This window comes from Anser cygnoides, chromosome 1 (genome assembly GCF_040182565.1).
Source record: "Anser cygnoides isolate HZ-2024a breed goose chromosome 1, Taihu_goose_T2T_genome, whole genome shotgun sequence".
NCBI classification, from domain to species: Eukaryota; Metazoa; Chordata; class Aves; order Anseriformes; family Anatidae; genus Anser; species Anser cygnoides.
Window position 1 is genome coordinate 194,885,949 of NC_089873.1, and position 20,227 is coordinate 194,906,175.

Here is a 20,227-nt window from a genome sequence, read left to right on the forward strand (position 1 = left end):
TTCCTGCCTGTTTACACCCCAGCATCCCTGCTAGTCCACCGCTATCTACTATTTTTCTCTTTCAGAGGTGGTCTAATTGATGCATTAGCTAACTAAGCTCTGTGTGATTGTTCAATGGTATTTAACTTTGAAAGCTGCTCTTTTTATTTCAGATCTGAAGAAGGGGTTGTGTGCCTCAAAGGCTTCTCTGGTATTTCCAACTGTATGAGTTGGTTTAACAAAAGGTACTACTTCTACCCGCGAGTCTTGCTCTGCCTACATCCCTAGACCATCCTGGCTGTGGCAGAGCGCTGATAGGACTCTCCTGATGTCACCTTCATTGTCAAGTCAAACAATGACACCAAGAGGTTAAGCTCTGAAAGGGGTAAAGGATGCGGCATTTCATAATACGTGGTGATTGTCACTGAAGTGAAAGCGATTACACACAAGATTTAAGTCACGTGACATATTCATTTCATGTTGGACTAGATCCAAAATACTGCCTCATGCTGTTTCTGTTGGCGACATTTTGCTTCCATTTCTGTTTTTTGCTTTCTCCTATGGTCATTGGATAAGCCATTTTCAGTCTGTTGTGTTGTTTCAGACGAGATGTTTTAAACAGGAAAAAAAAATGCAGTGCCTTATACCTGGGTGAATCCTTGTTTCCTTATGTCCTTTAGTTTCCTGTTGCATATTTTAGTAGCGGACCCTGCAGTTCCTTTCCCTAGCCTGCGAGCAATTCCCAGTGATTGCCAGCTGCTTTTACAGGCAGCCTGGGTTTATTCCCAATGGCTTGTTACAGTTGAAGAAATCAAATCATAACCTTCCCAGAGAAATCATTCATGATATGGGGCATTTAAAATAGCAGTTCTGATAGGCAGTTTACAGCAGAAGATGTACACTGGTGCCTTGGAGTGGCCCAAGAAATCCCATCACAAGGAATTGCATGATACACACCTGAATTCCTGTTAGGTAGTTACACTGCAGTCCATTAAACTGTTGTACATTTAGGGTTCTAATATTTATATTTCTTGTAAAAGTGGAAATAAAGTGACTAATGATTGTGGTTGCCTCAATTTTCAAATGTTTACCTGTATTTTAAAATGTTTCTGGTTTTCAAATTGTTGATTGCTGATTACGTTCTGAAAAGCAGCCTCCTTTATCTCACGTGCCACCCAAAAAACAAGAGTACTTTTTGAAACTTTAGACCTGTTTATCTTTCTCTTAGCCTTCTAGTTAGTCATTAGAAAGCAGCATGTCACATACTCTGTCCAAAAATGTAAAAAATTGGATTTTACTGGTATAAAAGGTAAGCAAAAGAGAACTGTGAAAGCATAATGTTTAATGTACACTTTAATACTGCTTTTAATAAGAACGTGAAGCAAATCAAATTTTTATAATATTTTTAGATCATAAAGAATTTAAAATGTCATCCCGCACAAATCCTCAAGCACAAAAGAACACTTCAGCTTCCTTTCTGGGATTCAGATCACCTTTTGCTTGGCTTTTCTCCTTTAGAAAATCAAGGAAAAACCAGACTCAGAAGCAACCACGGTGAGCTATAATAAGAATATGCGTTATTTCTAACTTTTAAAAGTCTGTAAATTGTTCTGTATTTTGTTTAGAAAAATTAATTTAATTTAAGATTAATTTTCCAGTCTCTTGCCTTTCACCTTACCAGGAAGGTCGCCATTTTACTTGGTAGCGTAATGAGAGATTATCTGTTGTGTGTCGGAAGAATAAGGATTAAGTGGCAAGTAATAGCTAAAGACTCTCGGCTGAATCTGTTTTGTTCAGGTTTTGCATAGAGGTTTTAGCTGTACTACAGCCCCTAGACCTAGCAGTGGCTGCATTCTGCTTAATTCCTCTGCAGGAGGAGAAGAGATGTGAGGTGCATGGGGATCTGGTGCCCTATAGCAGTGATATAACAGGGAAGCATCGGTTTCCCAGGCCGTGGCAAGGAGTATGGGCCTCAGGCAGCTCTACTGCAGCAGTTCCCACTGTTTCTAGCCCAGAGGCAGCTTAGAGCTGGGCCTGGAGCTTAGCTGTAGCCAGCCAAACCGGGCGGTTCCCGATGCTTTTGTCTTTGGTGCTTCGTCAGGGCTTTGGTTCTAACTGGAGCAGTACCAAGGATGGGCTCATCGGCAGCACTGGAGCTGTGGTGTTCGAAGACCATCCTTCTCCCTCACTATCCACAGGGATAAAGCTACTGCTGAGAGGATAGAGGGGCTGCACTCAGGCTTGACAGGCTGACCGCTATTTCCTAATTTTGTCCAGTGTGGTCCCTTTTTCTAGGTGCCCTCAACACCTGAATAAAATATTACTATTTTTGTGTACAGCTTAGGGTAATGTTTCAGCTAGCAACCGTAGAAAGGGGCATTGTGCAGTAACGTCAAATCTAAGTATGAACCTGCAAGACCTTTGGCACAAAATGCTGCTTTTCACGCTGTTTGAGGGTGTTGGGCTGGTTTTCTGGTCCCTGCCTGGGGCTCCTGGGTGTCACTGAGTGGCACTGAGACAAGGAACAGCTCCAGTGAACAAAGAAAGGGAGCGCAAGCCTCTGAAGAAATGGTGATTAGTGGGATAACCAGGTTTTGTAGCACAGCAGCTTGCAATTGTATCGTGTTTGTATCAAAGCAAGAGATGTAAGGAGAGGTTGGAATAGAGGCAGCAAGTTTAACTTGGTGGCTGTTTGCTGGTAACAATTCTTCTACATAGCAATGCAGCACAGGGAAAACAAACAAGCAAACCACCATTTGCAAAGTTTTAACACTGACACCTGTCTGTGTGATCTGCTCCCTCCTTTGTTCTTTGTCCTGTGACGGGGTAATGTCTTGTATGCTGGGACATGGCGCAAGGCTGCGGGCACGCAGGGCACTGGGCCAGCGAGTCCCTTGCCAAGGGGCGCCTTGGTACCGGAGAGTCAGATCTCCAGGGCTCTTTGTATCGGCGTGCTGCAAGGCAGCTGAAAAAGGTGTAGTCTTTGCTCTGGAGCCTAAGCATTGGAGTGATTTTTTACTTAAAAAATAAATAAAAAAATTTTTAAAAAAGTCGTACATGCTCGTTTCATCAGCACTTGTAACAGGTATTTACCTCGCTTTTCTACAGAAAATCTACCCTATCTTAGATTCCTATGCCTTTGGTTTTTTACAGCGCACAGCTTGAAAAATAAACAAGTCCGTCCTGACGTGTAACTGAGCTGATTGCCACATTTTCTAGTCACGCCTCTCTGTCGAAAACTTCCCCCACCCTCTTTTAGGTGTTGCCGTGGCATGTGGTTTGCTTGATGCATAGACAAAGCACTGAAATAATCTGCCTCTCACCAGGTAGAGTTATTCTGGAGAGTTAGTGAAGTACAATAGGAGGCAGCAGTGTAAATCCTGTAAGTGTACCTGGCAGAAGCTTTTAACTAGCTAGGCATCAATGGCTGTTTAGAGGGTCCTTTTTGTGCTGGAAAGACATTTTCATCAGCTGTGGTGGTATTCTGCTGTGAGAATAAATTATGGATGCTGCAAAACAGAATATGCGTATGTGGAGATACAGGAGATGCTAATAAAAGGTTTGTAGCCCTAGTTTGAAGATAGCCAAATGTTTGATCATATTTGTTTCAGAGGTGATCGATGTTCTTGAATTCGTTCTTACTCTTTTCTGATACGTAAGTTTTATTCATTCTGGAAGAGAAATGCTATTTAATCGTGTTTTCAGCATGTTGGTGTTATGTGTCTGTTGCTTAGCTGGCTTCTAAGGTAATACTGATAAGAATAGTATAGAAGAAAACGGATTGCAATCTGACATTAGACAACTTGGACGTGGCCTGGGGAAGACAGGTGCCGCAGTGAAAATAGCAATTTGCAGCAGATTTCAGTTCATGGTTTTATATTATTGTTATCAGTTGTGGTAGTAATAGAGTCCATACACACTTTTAATCTTACACTCTGTTGTCACAAACTAGATACATATGTATATGTAAGTGAGAATGTTTAACGAATAACCTCTTGCTTTTCTGAAGTAAATAGTGTTTTTTCTGATGGCAAATGTTTTTGAGCTTGAGTAGCAATTTATCCATAAAAAGCCAAGGAGTTAATGTTTACATGTGTGTGTGCCTGTGTGTATGTGAAACTAATGTAAACATTGCTTAAAATCCTTAACCAAAAGATAAACTTTTCCTAAAATTACCTTTTCCTAAACTGTAACAATATTTCTCTGGAAGAAAATAAAACTTTAATTTTTGAAACGCTGAAAAACTCGAAAGAGTGAAGGAAAAAATGAGGCAGGTAAGGAGGTGGAGAGATTGGTATGGGGAAAAGATTAAAATAACCTTGTCTGTGTAAGTTGGCAGGGAGGAAAATAAATCAGGATACAATGACCAGTTATTTCTCAAAGAACAGTGACAACAAAGACATGGAGGAATTTAGAATAATGCCAGAGGTGCAAATGAAAATTTAATTTTTGTCTAGACTATCAGAAGATATTTCTCACTGAAGAGTCTGCTTCGTGTAAGCTTCATTGCATGGAGCAATTAATTCTACACCAAGCACAGCACCGAGCAGGGAGAACAGTAGGGAGCAGCTTTGCACAGTAAAGCTGAAGAAGAGAGCTTCTAGCAAAGCTTTTGCATTTTTGTTGTGCGTATAATTAAAATTAAGATAACTCGCTAAAGCACAGGTTTTCATTGAACTTGGCTTGCAGGAAATCATCATAAAAATTCTGAAACACAAGTTTAATTCTTAATTTGTGGTAGAAGCGTTAAAATATATTCAGTGTCATTTTAGTTTAAAAGAAGAGTTACATATACCTCTGAGTCCCGATTCTGTAAACCTTATTCACAGGGAGCGGTAACCCTCTGAATTAATGGCTGTTCATATTCAGTTTTACAAAGAAAAACTAGGAATTTCAGATTCAGATAGCCTGACCTGATCCGAAGCCCGCTGATGTCACCAGGCTTGTTTCCATTGGTTTCAGTTGGACCCCATGGCAGAGAGGAATCTTGGTTTTAAAGTTCACAATTACAGAAGCAAAAACAAATTGCACCTTTCAACTGTTCTTCCCTGCCTGCAAGCACATTGCAAACAAATGACAAAGCACTTCAGGAGGAAAGGCTTGGCCACAAAGAACCTGCCAACAAGCCGGTTTCTACTTGCTGCTGAAGCACAATAAAATAGTCTACCTGAGCACAAGAAGGTTTTAAGAGCCTAAGAACAAGATCATTCAAAAAGACTCTGAGACAAACAGGAATGAGCAGAACCTTCTTTCCCTCCTTCTCTTTCTCTTGAGAACTAACTTCCTGGGAAAGAGTGTTTCTGAGACAAGGAAGGACTGGCAATAAGCACAGACTGAGCACGATTTCCTTCAGGGCTTTTGAAGGGTCTGGGTTTGCTTATCTGTAAAATAAGGATTTTGTAGACTAGAATGGACTCAGTGAAGTCAAATATTGTTCCTCTAGTTTCTTTGTATATTTATATGTCTGCAAGTGGCCCAGGAGAGCAGCATGCCTGTGATGTGCAGTGCTTCTTGGCTCACTCTGACAGCTGCATTACTCACAAACACTCCAGCCGAACCCTTGCAGTCCTGTGTAGCTTAGGAAAGCAGACAGGCTTTCTATTCAATTACGTGTTAAAAAATGATAAATAAAGGCTGTTTTGGATGGGTAGCAGCAAACTCCCAATTCACACCAAAACCAGTCTGCTGTCTGTCTCACCTCCTTTGCAGGGATGGAGCACAGCTCTGCGTGTATGTGGGGAAATATGGCAGAGAAGAACAGTAAAGTTTTAGATAAAAAACAGTTATCAATTTATACGTGGTTAACTCCAGGTATTCATAGTACCTACTACATTACTGTTCTTTGGAAAAGGAAGTTATAATATCCTATTGTAATGCTGGATTTAAACAATGACTTTATGGCTGTTGCAAGCATTAAGATATCAGTAGGTTGAGATCATACTTGGCTGTGCAGGTAAAATATTTGCAAATTGACAAGGCCAAACCAAATGGTAAAGTTCTCCAGCATTTTTGCATTTTTTGGTTAGCAGGAATTTTTTTTTTGGGGGGGGGGAGGGATTCATCATAGGGCAGTCTTTTTCTCAAATGCCTTTTGGTAGTTGTTAAAAAGAAACTGCTGGTTATTTACTAGTGCATAAAATGATTTCATGTTCCGTTTCCAAGCCAACATTTAAACCCTTCTCCTTACAGATATGACAGTTCTGCTATTACAGCTCCGAAACTGGAAGAAATGGCAACGGTAAGTGTCGTATCAACTTTATTTGCAACAATGTTTAAATCACAGTTTTTTTCAAATACTAATTCCCTTTGTTTAGGCTGTTGATATAATGCCTTTTTAAATAATATTCTTGCAATTCTTGTTTTAAACAGTGAGTGAAATGTGTTGTGAACCTGTTGAAGGCAGTGAAATGAACTTGCCCTGTTAACTATACAAGTCAAAAACTTTCTAGGCGATACTGAATCTAGCTATGATCAGGTTTCAGTTCTCCTTACGATGAGACTACTGCATGAATAATGTCATAGACCAAACTCTTCACATATTTTGGCAATTGTAACCAAAGTACAAACAGATAAAAACTCACTTTGAATAGTTTATTTACTTTTTTTTCCTTCATTTTTGCAAGAGTGAAAAACAGTAGGTGACATGGGCAGGCAGTAAGCTAAAGCCTGCTCCTGCAACATTTCCATGCACATAAGCTCAGTTCAAGCATGAAAAACAAATTTATATCTGATGTAATTTATGTGTACCCTGTTGAAATAAACAGATTTCCTCCAAGGATTATATTTGTTATTTTAATTACTTTATTGCCCTGTATTACTAACATGTGTTTTGTCCTCTTCAATTGTATGGTATAACCACAGAGGGGACTGAGAAGGTATACAGTATATAATCAAAGGTATAGAGGAGGTAAATTGGCCACCACCCTTCTCTCATACTTCAAAAACAAAGGGATAATCTTTATTAATATGTGACTGAGACAGAGATCTCATTAGGATTCACAGAATCCTGACTATTATACAAATACACTGCTATAGCTGGGTGATTTTTATTAAAAACATGGGGAAGGGTCTCAGCCAAAATAAAGCAGCAGAGGGTGTGAACCTCTCCTGGTTGGCACATAAGCTAAACTCAGACTGATGGGGAATAAGATGTCATTTTTCCTGCTGCTGAAGGCATCACAGCCCCTCAAAGTGCTGGCTTAGCTGTAGTACTGAAACTGTCTTAATAGATCAGGTGTGGAAAGAGAATATGCTGCAATATGAAAATATTGCACACAGGAAAAATGCTTTGGAAAACTTAAATGAAGAGATACTGTACAGTAAGGATGCGTATGGAAAAAATGAGTAAACTACAGCTGTTACTATAAGGTTATTGTAACCAGTGTATCCAAAGCATACTACAGCATGAGGACCAGATGAGCAAATCTACTTACACGCATAGAACTAAAATCACGTTGTCTTACTCTTTTTAACAGGCTGAAATGTGTAATTCCCCGATGTCAACTGATACAAGTGGTCATTCTTTTGATGTAAAACAAGATGAAATGATGGAAAAAAGTACACAGGAGTGGAATGAACAGCTAGAGAAGGAGTTTTTCAGTGGTAAGAGCATGTGCTTACTTTGTTCTGATACTGTTGTCAGAAGTGACTATGGTCACTATGGTTTCTTCTGCAAAAGCATAGGCTGCAAAGATACGGCTTATTTCTGGTGCAGTGCGTACTTTTTGCTGGTTTTGTCTATCTGCTCTGACGTAGACTTTAAGATGTGTTGCCGCTCCCTCTTAGAGCTCATGTGTATCTCTTGCTGATCCAGTCCGGAAGAATCACATCTGAAAAGCGTGCATTTCCCTCTGCTTATTCTGGCAGGAGCCTATATTCTTTCTTTAGATCTAGACACATAGTTATGGGAGAAGTATTTCATAGCAGTTTCCTGCATGCATAATTTTGATAATGAATTACTGGGCCTGCTTTTATGAATTGTAAGGCCTCAAGCCACAGAAGCAGGAGGCATTATGGCCTTCAGTTACCTTTCTGGGAGCCCTCACAGAACCAGTCTTATGTTGCTGGTTCTTTTTTTCTGACTGCTGAGAAGCGAAGCAAGATCAGGCCCAGATTATAGGTGTGCTGCCACCCAAAATTACAAGAGGTCACAGCCGGGATTGAAAACATGATAAGGAAGCAGTGGGTGAGTTGGCAGTGCTGGAAGCAGAGAGCGCGGCATGGTGGACAGTGGTTCTTCGGAAACCCACGTGCCCATCACCACTTTTGGGTATTAGTCATAACTGCACATTTGCCCGCTGACAGAAAAACTCTTCATAGGTTGGCTGACGTCCTCAAAACAGAAGACTCAGAAACAACTCCTCTTTTTTCTTGTACTTACCTGACTATCTCAAGACTCTTCTCTCTTCTGTGCTGAAGAGCAACTTAGAAAACCAGAACAATTTAGAATCTTTTATCACTTTTTATTCCACCCATACATACCTAACAATGTTTTCATAGTGATCTGGTATGATCAGCCCAGATTTGTTTGGATTGATCAGTCAGTCTTTTTTTATTTAACTGGGTTAGGAAATGCTGTAACAAAACTGCCAAATCCATTTGTGGTTCTGTCTTGTGTGCTGTTTTCAAAATACAGAAAGAATACAGTTAGCAAATGCATAATTATTTTTTTTGCCAATAAAAATACTTTAAATACATTGATGTTACTTAGTCTCATGACTGAATATCTTGGTTAGCTGAGCTGCACAGTGTTTGATTCCAGTTCTTGAGAGTGTCTATAACTACAGCTTTGTTGCTAGAATGAATCATAGGTTCTTAACTATTTTCTTACCCTTTTTTATCCAGAAAATGCCATTTTCATTGTTCGTTTTAGAACAATAAGCAACAATTTATTGACGAACTTGTTTTCCAAATGAAACGAACAGTGGACTTGCGAGACTACTGAATATGCTTCTTTGAAGATTTGCAGAATTTTGTGTTTCCTTACAGTTAGATCATAACTGTATGTTGTGATCACACAAGGGTCCATGTTTGCTTACAAGCATAGTGAATTCTTTTCAGGGATTTTTTGCTTGCAGACTATATTTGGGAAGTTTGCCCTTCACCCCCTCTTCTCCCTCCTCCCATGAGGAAGCTAGTGAGGAAGAATTCAGACTTCAAATTGTTTTGTTTTTCTTCTAAATAGCATAAAGACCGACATTTACATAAAAAGCATTTCTGAGATCAGTCATGGAGCAGTGCATTTTTTTTTCCTTGTAGTCATAATGGGTGGCCACTGAAAGGTCCTGTGGATGAGGAATGTGTCGTTTGGAAGAGGTTTTGAATGTTGAGAAATTGACTTCTTTCAAAACCAGTCCTAATTATTAATGTAGTACAATTTTAACAAAAATAGTCAGAAGATTATTAAAGAAAACAAAACCAAGTATCTTTATTTTTTTTTTTCCCTGTGCAGTTCTAAATGATCTGGATGACCAACTGGCCCAGGAGCAATCCCAAGATCCACTGGACAGGCCGGTTTCTACTAGCAGCGCTTCAAATGTGCAATACAGCAGAGGTGCGTTCCCTACTTCAAAGAGACAGACTGCTAGTAGAGGGCAACACAGAAATGACTGGAGTGACATGCCTAGCACATTTTTCCCAGATGGACTGAGAACAATAAGAGCCAGAGATGAACACAAGATTTTCATTAGACCAAGGAAACTGTACAATGCGTATATGAACTGGCAACAAACCTTTCAAGATGACTACAAATACAGTGATCCAGTCGATGGAAATCCTCATCTGCTAAGCAGAAGGCTGTCTTCTGTGTCTTTTGGGCGGTCTTCAGAAGGTAGCTTATATCCTCCTTCCATAACACAGAACAGTGGATTTAGGCACAAGAGTTATATGAACAGGGACACAGCTGGCAGGAGTTACTCTGTGTGTTCCCTCCGGAGATGTCCATCATCGGTATCTTCTGAACAGCTGTCAGCATCTAGTTTACAACATACATTGGCAAGGGAGAGCAACAATGATTTTGTACCAAGGTTTGGTCGACAAAACCCAAAGAGAATTCCTTTGTCTTCTATTGTATGGAACAATGCACCAGACTCATCTGGACAAACATCAGCTCAAGAAAAGATGTTCAGAACCCAATCACTGATGGAATTTCATGCTACAGACCACGGTAGATATCCTAGCTCTTTGCAAGAAAACAAGAAATACGCATGTTACCACTCAAAACACCAGTACAGAAGATCTATTTCAAGCAGTAATTGCTTTAGTAGAGTTAGTTGCCCTGACAAAGCTACTTCTCCATTGTCCTTTGATAACTGGGAAAATTACCCATTATACCAATCAGAAAATAATCTCTCCAGATCATACCATAGAGATAATTCTCACAGCAAGTTGTATGCAAACCAAAAAAGTTCTTACGGAAGGAAAGAGAGTTATCCTTCTTGGACTGATATTCCTCAGTACCACAGTGATGATGTGTTTATTTCTCCTGATGCCAGCTTTGAAGCGATTATGGCTAATTTAAATGACCAGCAGTGGACTCACACAAGGAATGCCAAGTTTTCTTCACAGCACCTGCAGAATGATTTTCACACTTGTTCTCCAGAAAACACAAATTACAAAACAATAACAAGAAGTGCAAGTAGAACTTTTTCAGAATTCACTGAGGGCTGTCAGCCTTGGCTAAGTTGTAACTCTTCGGTTTCTTCAGCTATTATCAGAAGTGATGAATCAGTCTTACCTAATTTGAAGGACCAAACGAAACCTATAGGACTGAAAAGGAATTCAGTCATTGTTACCCAAAGAAGTACTAAGGCAGACTTCACACAACTAGAAAAGGCTGAAGGTATGAAACTGCCAGATGAAGTGCATATTCAAGACATGCCGTTACGGTCTGTTTCTCAACAAGCAGATACAAGCTACATCAACACCCAGAGTTTTCCCTCAAATAACTCTGCGTTTGCCACGTTGCAAAGTGGTGCACCTCTCATTAACTCACTGAGATCAAAGAGGCAAACCCAAGCCAGTGCCAGAACAGATACTGCAAAAATGGATGCATCAAACGGCGATAAAAGAAATGTACAAATGAAGGAAAATGATCGCCCACCCAACAGTGTATTCAGTCAGCATCCCGGTATTCTGCCAGCTGATGAGAGCAGAAAGGAACCTTTTCTTCCGAGTCAGAAGGAATGGAAACATAATCTGCATTATGCAAGAAAAAGAGAAGGCATCAAACAGGATAATCAGTGTGCAGAAGCAGTTAACCAAGCTCCTCCAAAGGGATTGTCTTCACTGCTGAATGTTGCTTCTGCTCCATCCACTGAAAAATTAGCAAACTGTCAAGGCATGTCATCCTGGCCTCCTGACTGTTCATCTAGTTCCTCACCAAGCTTTCCACAAGCACTTTCTCATAAAGACAATTCTAAATGTTTAGGAACACTAACTAACTCTTCAGCAAGTTGCACAGTTACTGAATCTCATGCAGGAGGTGGAAAAACAGCTCAAGTGAGCAGAATTGGTGTTACCAAAAAGATTTCACAGAAAACACCACAAAACACAAGCACTTTAGGTACTAAGGACTATAGTGGACAATTCAATACTAGTTCTCCACAACATGGAAGTTCTGGAAATATTTATACACATGGAGACCCCGAGATCTCCGAACATAGTTTAAATTATTTTTGCCTTGAAAAAGAAAGAGGGAAAATAAGGAATGATTCATTTGGAATTGAAAGGCTTCACAAGCAAGACAGCTTACTGAGACATACCAGTAGCTGCAGCATTACTGGCTCCCCTAGCAGAAACAGCTTTAAATCTTCTGATCCACTTGTTATTTATTACACTTTACCTAGAAAATCAGCTAGCATTGCTGGTAGTATTATGTCAGATACACCCATCTCTTTCCCTAGAGAAAATAGAAGAAGTACGTATGATTGTTTAAGGTCTGAAATTCCAAGTGGAGTTGATGCCTTTTGTTCTAGTCAAAGAGATGTGTCTTGTTTAGAATCAAAACATTCCTTTTTAACATCAGCACCATTATATGCTGCTACAAGTAACAGAGATAAAGAGTACCCCAGTCCTTTAACCAGAAGTCCTAATGATTCAGTAAGTGGCAGCACATCGGTTGAACTGAGTGATAGATGTAGACATCTAAGCAGAAGAGAATCCTCTGTGTTTTTGGACTGTAAGGAAAGGGGAGACGGTTTGCAGAAATATAAAACTACAAGCACGTTTACAGTTTGTGTTGATGAAGATCATGTCAAGTATCATGAGCTAGTTTCAATTTATTACACGTTGCCACGGAGGCATTCAAAAACATTTTGTAACCTCTTCAGGGAGAATGCAGAGGATGCAGATCTACCTCTTTCTGATGACAATTCTCAGACACCAAGAATACGAAACAAGAAGAACGAAGGTCATGTGAGTTTAGCAAATGTTTTTTTCCCCAGTACTTTAGAAAAAGAGGTGTCTTCCTATTCTTCTGACCAGGTATCTTCAGCTCTGGTCACACCTCAGAACTTAGAAACTGCTGTTAACAGTGAAGGAGAGAATTCGCACTTATCTCCTGGCTCTGAGAGGGTACGTACTGCAAAGTCAATGAGTATGGTCGATAATAGGAAGGGTAGTTCAACAGATGTTTCAGTAACAAACAGCATCCTTTCTGATGTGGTGACAAAAGACATTTCTTTCTGTGGTCCACAACCCATTGCAATAGCGGCTGACTCAGGTAAGGCCCTTTCTGATGCTACAAACAACCAAAATACAGGAACACGTCTGAAGGAAAAGGAGGAAATTTCTCGAACATCTGCACCACTAACGTCCACTTTATCGACGCCTCCCAAACCAGACAGACTTTTAGACAACTCTTTTTATTCTACTTCAACAAATAAGAATGGTATACAGAAGGGAAGCTCTGCAAACTGCTATCAGCCTGCTACTGTAAGTACAAATAAAAATCAGAACAGTTTACTCCTCCACACAAGAGAGAAGAGTTCTCGTGGAAGGATCGGTAACGCAGAGCGTGCTGATGTGCCACTGCCTCCCAGGGAGGAAACAGACAGGGACGGTACCAAAGTCAAACAGGGAATAAATTTCCTACACCAAACCACCCCTCTGTATAATAATAAATGCAGTGGACTGCAGTTAAGAGCTGATAGTTCAAGAAATAATGCAAATGATTTAAACTCTTGTAGCCAAATGCTGCCAGAGTCTCAGAACAAAGCGTTTGAGGTAAGCACACCTTCCACTGCTGATCCATTACTTCGGCTAGACAAAACAGTCAGCACAGATACAGATGAGTTAAAGAACTCAAAAATTAAAAAAGAGCAAAATTCACAGAGTACTCAGATGGGTAGAGACTGTAGTGTTTTGCAGGAATCAGAAAGGCCCAGTGAAGGTAGCGTGAACATTAACAGTAAAGATAAAGTCATCAGGGCTGCACAAGACCAAAAATTAACACAGAGTGCAGAAAACGAGAACAAGCTTCTCTCTGACTGCACAAGAGACAAAGTCAAAGATATAGAAAAAAGGAAAAACAGACCTTCCATTAAAAATAAACTGGCAGCTGTTTGCAAAACCAGCCGAAAATTTTCAAGTAAAAATTTACCCCCCAAACCACACATAAGTAATATTTTTTCACAGAATGATGGGAATGCCATTTCTTTAGAGGCCAGCATGTCCCCTGACTCGCTGGTTTCAGCAGATTGCCATCAGTCATCTCTGGAGTCTGAGAATGAAAATCAGAATCACAGTCCAGACAGGAATACACAAATACGAAAACCAGCTGAGAATAGTAAGAGTGAAAATGTGAATGATCCTTCTTTGCTAGTTAACAACTTAAATTGGAAGTCTTTTGCAAGCTTATACACCCAGAAGGAAGCCATCAGTCCCAAAAAGACTACAGTGAAAGTAGAAAATAGGCCAAATCTTACAACCCTATTTCCAGATAAAGCAGTAGCCACAAGAAATAAGAATTCCCAAACACTTGATTTGGGGTTAGAAAACAGAAGCCAGCCCATCTCACTCAGTGCTACCACGTCAGACCCGGTGGTTGGTGAGAAAAAAAGAGCTAGCAGCAGTGGGTGTAGTCCTCCCCTGCCACTCTTAACTGACAAAAACTCAAACACATTTGTAAATAATTGCTTGCAGACAGACATATGTCCAAAGCAAAACGTGACTTCTCAGACCGCGCTTGGAGAGCATCAAAACACCTCCCAGTCCAATAGCTTAAAAAATGCCAACTTGCAGAGCTATCTGTTGCGCAAGAGTCAAGCAAAAAATCAACGAGAGCGTCACCTTTCTGAGAGTATTTGTGCTCAAGATTCCCATTCCTTTGCCTCTGTAAGCAGTATTCTACCAAAGGATAGCATACATGGGAAGAGATTTAAATCTTCCTCAGAGCTGTTGTCTTGTGATGAAAATGAGAACTGGGCATCAGATGATGAGAAATGCTACAGCACTAGGAATTTGATGTATCCTTCCGTTGAATTTGGTATATTTGGCAAAGAACAACAGTTGGCTTTCCTGGAAAATATCAAGAGGTCACTCACAGAAGGGCGATTATGGAGACCTTGTCTTCTTAATAACCCTGGTGCTCTCCGAGATGGAGAGACCCCTTCCATAAACAGGGCTGCGCTTTTCAGCTCGAGTTCTGCTGGGAGCAAAATATCATCAGCTGCTTCATCCCCCCGAGAGCTGTCAGACATCTATCAGGAAGACCCAGCTACTTACTCAGACTCAGACACCGATACTACCACAGACGATGAATATTACCTAGACGAGATAGATAAGGAATCAGAACTGTGACAGCCTGTGGTATGAAGATGGCAAGACAGCTCGGTCGTTTTGGGGCAGGCAAAAACATGTAAAATACTTTGAGCCAGTTCTTGTGCTGCTATAGATTGGTAATCTTAAATTTCAGAGAAGTTAGTAGTTTATGTTAGCTGAACGTTTGAGTTTTGTATTAAACATGTGGCTTCACTATTGTTGGTTTTTCCTGGCAGGGGAAAAAAAAATCCATCCCAAAATATTACCTTCTGTAGGTAAACAACTGTAGAGCTTTGGGCAGTGTAGGGCTGGAGATGGCTTTCCTCTGAGTCAGCAAGCAGTGGCTCAGGCTGCTGCCAGCTAGGTAGAACAGTGCTAAAATAGATAAAATCTTGCTCTAGCTACATTTTCTTACAAGTTGTAATAGGAAACCAACAGGTTACGTTGCTGATAGATGTTTCTCCAACTCTCATTTACCAGACCAAGTATCGTAATGCTGATCCATCCCACCTAACACCCACACGAAATGAAAATCATTCACTTCTTACAGCATATTTTGTAGGAATGCTCTTTTTCTGTATTCCTGGGAGGCATTGCAGCAATGTCCTGGTGGCAGCTGCTGGGCCAGGCGCTGGCCGTGTCGCATGAGGTGGATTCCATGCCAGGAATTTTCTCCTCAGCGCTGCAAGGGCAATGAGCTTTGTGTGTTACAGGAGTGCTGCTAATGCACTTGAGCAAGGGGTGTAGCACTGCTTAGTGTATTAGTAATTTTCAGTACTGGAGAACTGTGAAATTGCTGTGGATGTTAACACAGATGAGCATGGAAATCCGCTTTTCAGACGTGCGTGCGGGGAGATTCACAACTGACACAGCTTTGGCTACGGTTGAGATGAATTGCCAGGCTTCTGCCTTTGACTTGGAACAGATTAATTTGGATTAATAACCCGGCACTTTAAACCATGCAAAATGTAAAAGGTTTACCCTATCTATTGCCTATACAAACCTCGTAGTTGAATCCTAAGTTGTCCTAACAGTGCTAACACAAGCTGAGCGGTGCAAACTGTGGCTGCCCCGTGCGGAGCTGACCCCAGTGAGCTGGGTGCCACCACCAGGCTGCTCCAGGCTGGCACCTCCCGCAGCGGGCGCTTGGCTGGGCCACCGCTGCGCAGGCTGGCATTTTCTTCCCACGAAGCAGGTAAAACTGGTGAAAAGTGCTCCTTGCCTTTTGCTAAATTACCGCCTCTTTCTGGTGTTTTCCCACCATTCCCGCTGTCACCGTGGAACTTTCTATCCTTTGAAATGAAACGCCGCAATTGTTTTCCTGCGGCTTTCCTTCGGCCACATTAATGAATGTTGTGTTATTACTCAGTAGCCAAAACTCATCCCTGGCCATTAAGTTTCTAACTAAGCTTTGATCTGTTTTTATACGAAATAGCAAGCCAGAAGATAGTATTTTTAAATAATTATACATTTGTTTCTATTTTAATAATTTCACATGTGATCTAAAATGTTGATCCATATTTTTGATACGCTTTTTAATTCAATAAAATTTCTGTAGGACATAATTATATTTTTGTAACTGGAAGGACAATATACTGATATTTTAAAATAATATATTTTATCAGAACAAGCAGTGCTTGTCTCACCAAATACTCCACAAGAAACTAAAAGATGAAAAGATAGTAGGTAACTGGTATCCTTATCTTTTGTACTGTAAACTTCGTTAAAGAAGTGGGTCTAATTCAAATCTATACCGATATATAAGTATTATTACTTTATACTAAGATAATTTGTCTTGTACATAAAAGGACTAATATAAACTATGTATTTATGGTCAGAATTGATCTCTAAAACATGTCTGTCTTAGAAGAATGTAAGCGTATGCTGACATATGCAATAGTGGAAGGAAATAACTACACTGTAACTGTAATCTTGTAAAATGTGGTATTCTAAGGAAAAATTATGTTTTTTTTCTGTAAATGGTTCTATATGCTTGGGATCCTGTAGAGTAAGACAATAAAACCAGCTGAGAGTACCAGCGAGGAATTTGTGCTGTACATTTCTGCAAAATATGTTAATCTAAAAACTGGGAATACCAGCCTACATAAGTTAAAGGATAATAAAATAAATGTTTACAAGGGAAATAAATGGTCATACAGTTTTGCTTGACTTGAAGGGGATGGTTTAGAACATTTTTATTTGTAAGTATTTTCTACCTGTTCAACAGAAGTTGGATTAAGTTCTCACCCTGCTGGTGTAAAAGAAGTTCTCTCGTTTGCTTTGCTGTGTATCCACAGCAAACCAGGCAGCATGATTTAATGTAAACAAACAAAAAAAACAGCTCCTGGTAATAAATCAGTTGTGCATGACTGCAGCCTGTTGAGGATCCGTGATTTAATATTGACACTGAATGATGGTATTCTCGAAACCAGTTTTGTGAAAACAGGGAGAAAAATCCTTTGGGTAGCAATCAGCTCCATTCAGTTCAGCAGAGCCAGATTTTGATACCTTCGCTCTTTCAAGCCTTTTCTTTGGCAACAGTATATTATATAAATGCTCATAATTTATAGGATTTTCATACCTAAAGTTACTTGTTTGCAATAAACTGCATTCAAATGAACAAATGCATTGGTACTGTATTTATTTTTTCACTTACTGAGAACGTCACAGACGATTTATCAAAAAACAAAAACAAAACAAAAAAATACAGCATTTTAGTATTGCTGCCAGGGCGTTGCTGGGCAGCGCTGCCAGGAGCTCCAGTAGCAGAGGTTTACAAGGGGCTATCCACCTTTGGTCCATCACACAGCTCTAGGCAAAGGTGGCTCGGTCCTGCCTTGTACACACGAAGGATGTGCCCAGCTGAGCGACGCGCACCCTGTGCCTGCCACAGTGCTGGCTGATGGCCCTCGGCAGCTCTTGATCCAGTTGCCTTTAGTTTTCTGCCATTTGATGAGTGAGTCTCTGGTATGTGAGTAGTTTTCCATCAGCAGGAAAACTACATCTTTACAGATCTTTACAGGAGACATGCACCTTGAGGAGACGATACTCCACATAGGGCCAAGGGTAGTAGTTGATGAGTAGTTTTACAAGGCAATGAGATCCACGTGAAAATCACTCTGGCCAGAATTAGACCTCGGTGGAGACTGGCTGCCACGTGCAGTGTGATGGTGTGAGACTCACCACTCACTTTGAACCTTAATTACTACAGCCAGTGCATGTGGTACCTGAGCTCAGGAACACCATCCCTCAGCCTGCTTTCGTAAGGAAACAGTTTATGTGCAAAGGCTGTGTTTGTGTCTTTATCTCGGTACACCCATTGGGTCACTTATATCCCCATCTGACCTGTGAACGTAATAACCGAGCTCTGGACACGTGAAAGAAGGGGCAGCATGCTCCTAGTTTCATCACAGGAGTGCTCAGGCTGGGAAGGAGGTCAGGTGCTCTCTGGTCCATCTTCATCACAGCAGTCAGAAAACCTCCAAGGGTGGAGACTGCACCACCTCTCTGGGCAGCCTGTGCCTGACTGTCCTCATGGGGAAAAAGCTTCTCTATATCCAGACTGAATGTCTCATTTCAGCTTATGCCTGTTTGTTCCTGTTCTCCTGCCCTGCACCACTATGAAGAGCCTGTGAAAGTGTTAGGTCCCCCGAGAGCTGCCCCCACTCCAGGGTGAACAAGCCAAGCTCCTCCAGGCTCCCCTCACATGGCAGGTGCTCCAGTCCCACCCTCAGCAGCCTCACCTGAATTTGCTCCAATTATTGGATCTTGCACTGAGGAGGCCAAAACTGGATTCAGCATCCAGATGCGCTCCAACGAGCGCAGGATCGAGGGGCACAACCACTTCCCTCAGCCTCTCTTCACACAGCCCAGGCAGCCATTGCTGCCAGGACTCGCTGCTGGCCCATGTCCCGCTCACTGCCTGCCAAGTCTCCAGGGCCTTTCCCCCAGAGCTGCTCCCAGTCAGTCACTCCTGGCCTGTACCAGCACTGGGGTGCCTCCTTCCCAGCTGAGGTGCCCTGGGGCACCAGGAGGCCCTGACCCCCTTCCCCAGGACCTCCCCTCACCCTTCCCACAGACCAGGAGCCCACCCACGGCCATCAGTCCCTGTCACAGTGACACCATGGGGTATCGATCTCCAGTTCCCCACAGCCCTGTGGTGCCTGGCCATGGGCTGCCCAGCCCAGCTTCAGTCAGTCCCTGTCCCCGAAGCCCTGCAGCCATCCTGGGGCTGAGTCTGACCCCACCTCTCCTCACCAGGCCTGATCCTGATCCACAGATTGACGTCCCCACCTGACCTCAGCACTGCCCTGTCCCTGTGAGCTTGCCGGGTGAAGTGACCCTGGGGACGAGCACCGGGGAGGCCATGGCGTTGTGCTCCCCAGCCCCCAAGCTTGCCCTTGCTGCTCCCTGACGCCCAGGTGTGGGACTTTGTCAAATGTCATGGCCGGTTCCTCCAGCCTGCCCAGGTGCCTCGGGATGGCAGCCCTGCCCTTGAGCATACCAACTGGTCCCCCAGTTTGGCGTCATCTGCAGACTCACTGATGGAGCACTCCATCATCTCATCCCAGCCCAGGTCCCTGTGGCGCTGCCCTCGTTACCAGCCACCGGGTAGAGACGAACCATTAACTACCACCTTCTTAGCCCAGCCAAGCACCCAGCCAGTTTTTAAACCCATCTGGTTATCCACCCATCCAGACCATAACATCCTAACCTGGACATAAGACTGTTGTGGGAGACCCTGAAGTCTTTGCTAAATTCAAGTTAAATGACGTGCTCTGCCCTCCCCTCATCCACAGACCCAGTCATTTTATCGCAGAAGGTGGCCAGGTTGGCCGGGCATGGTTGGCCCTTGGTCAGCCCACAGTGACTGCTCCCAGTCAGCTTCTTCTCCTTCCTGTGCCCAGAAATGTGCTCAAAACTGGTGGAGAGGGAGAGGACAGCAGCTCTCAGTGATCCCTTCACTGAAAGCGGCAGCCAGTGAGGTAGTGGTTGGCCAGTAAGCAAATACGTAACTCCAAATTAGCACTATACATGTTTTCTCTTGCCCGTTGGGAGTATCATATATGGTATGTTGGTGGAAATCTGTGGTAATTTGAGGTGAGGGAATTTAGGAGACTAAAGGCGAAAGCAGGGAGGAAACCAGACTTGATGATTCCTTTCAAAGAACCTGTTTTTCATGGTCTGTATGCACGGAGCCTTGAAGTTCATGTTATTTATATATAAAACATGCGGCGTTCATTCATGCTCCCATTGTTTTGCATCTGAAAAATCCAAGCTTTCATGGAAGCATCATTTAATTTTCTTACAGCCTTGTAAGCCCCCACATCTACTGTCATCCTGAGCTACTTCCTAGTAGCAACAAAGGCACTTCTGATAAAAATGATACAACAAGTTCAGGAGACAAATCTTTGGGGTTTTCCCCCGTGTATTCATTTTCCATCAGGTTAAATCTATGAGATTACTTTGTTCTGCAAACCTTTCCATT

General features: G+C 41.9%; 1 protein-coding gene across 4 annotated transcripts in view; it reads left to right on the forward strand.

The window, feature by feature from the left end:
* The window catches only part of EXPH5 (exophilin 5), a 34,538-nt gene extending 17,764 nt beyond the window's left edge, over positions 1-16,774 (forward strand). For 2 of the 4 annotated variants that reach the window (XM_048047052.2, XM_013188159.3), the window contains exons 3-6: positions 1,389-1,533; positions 6,169-6,217; positions 7,455-7,581; positions 9,431-16,774. In XM_048047052.2, coding sequence (XP_047903009.2) covers positions 1,389-1,533; positions 6,169-6,217; positions 7,455-7,581; positions 9,431-14,778 — 5,669 coding nt within the window. In that variant the 3' untranslated portion in view covers positions 14,779-16,774. Of the gene's footprint in view, positions 1-1,388; positions 1,534-1,566; positions 3,539-6,168; positions 6,218-7,454; positions 7,582-9,430 lie in introns of those variants that run through there. The other 2 variants (XM_048047054.2, XM_048047053.2) reach the window with 2 other exon arrangements.
* Positions 16,775-20,227: the final 3,453 nt, after the last annotated feature.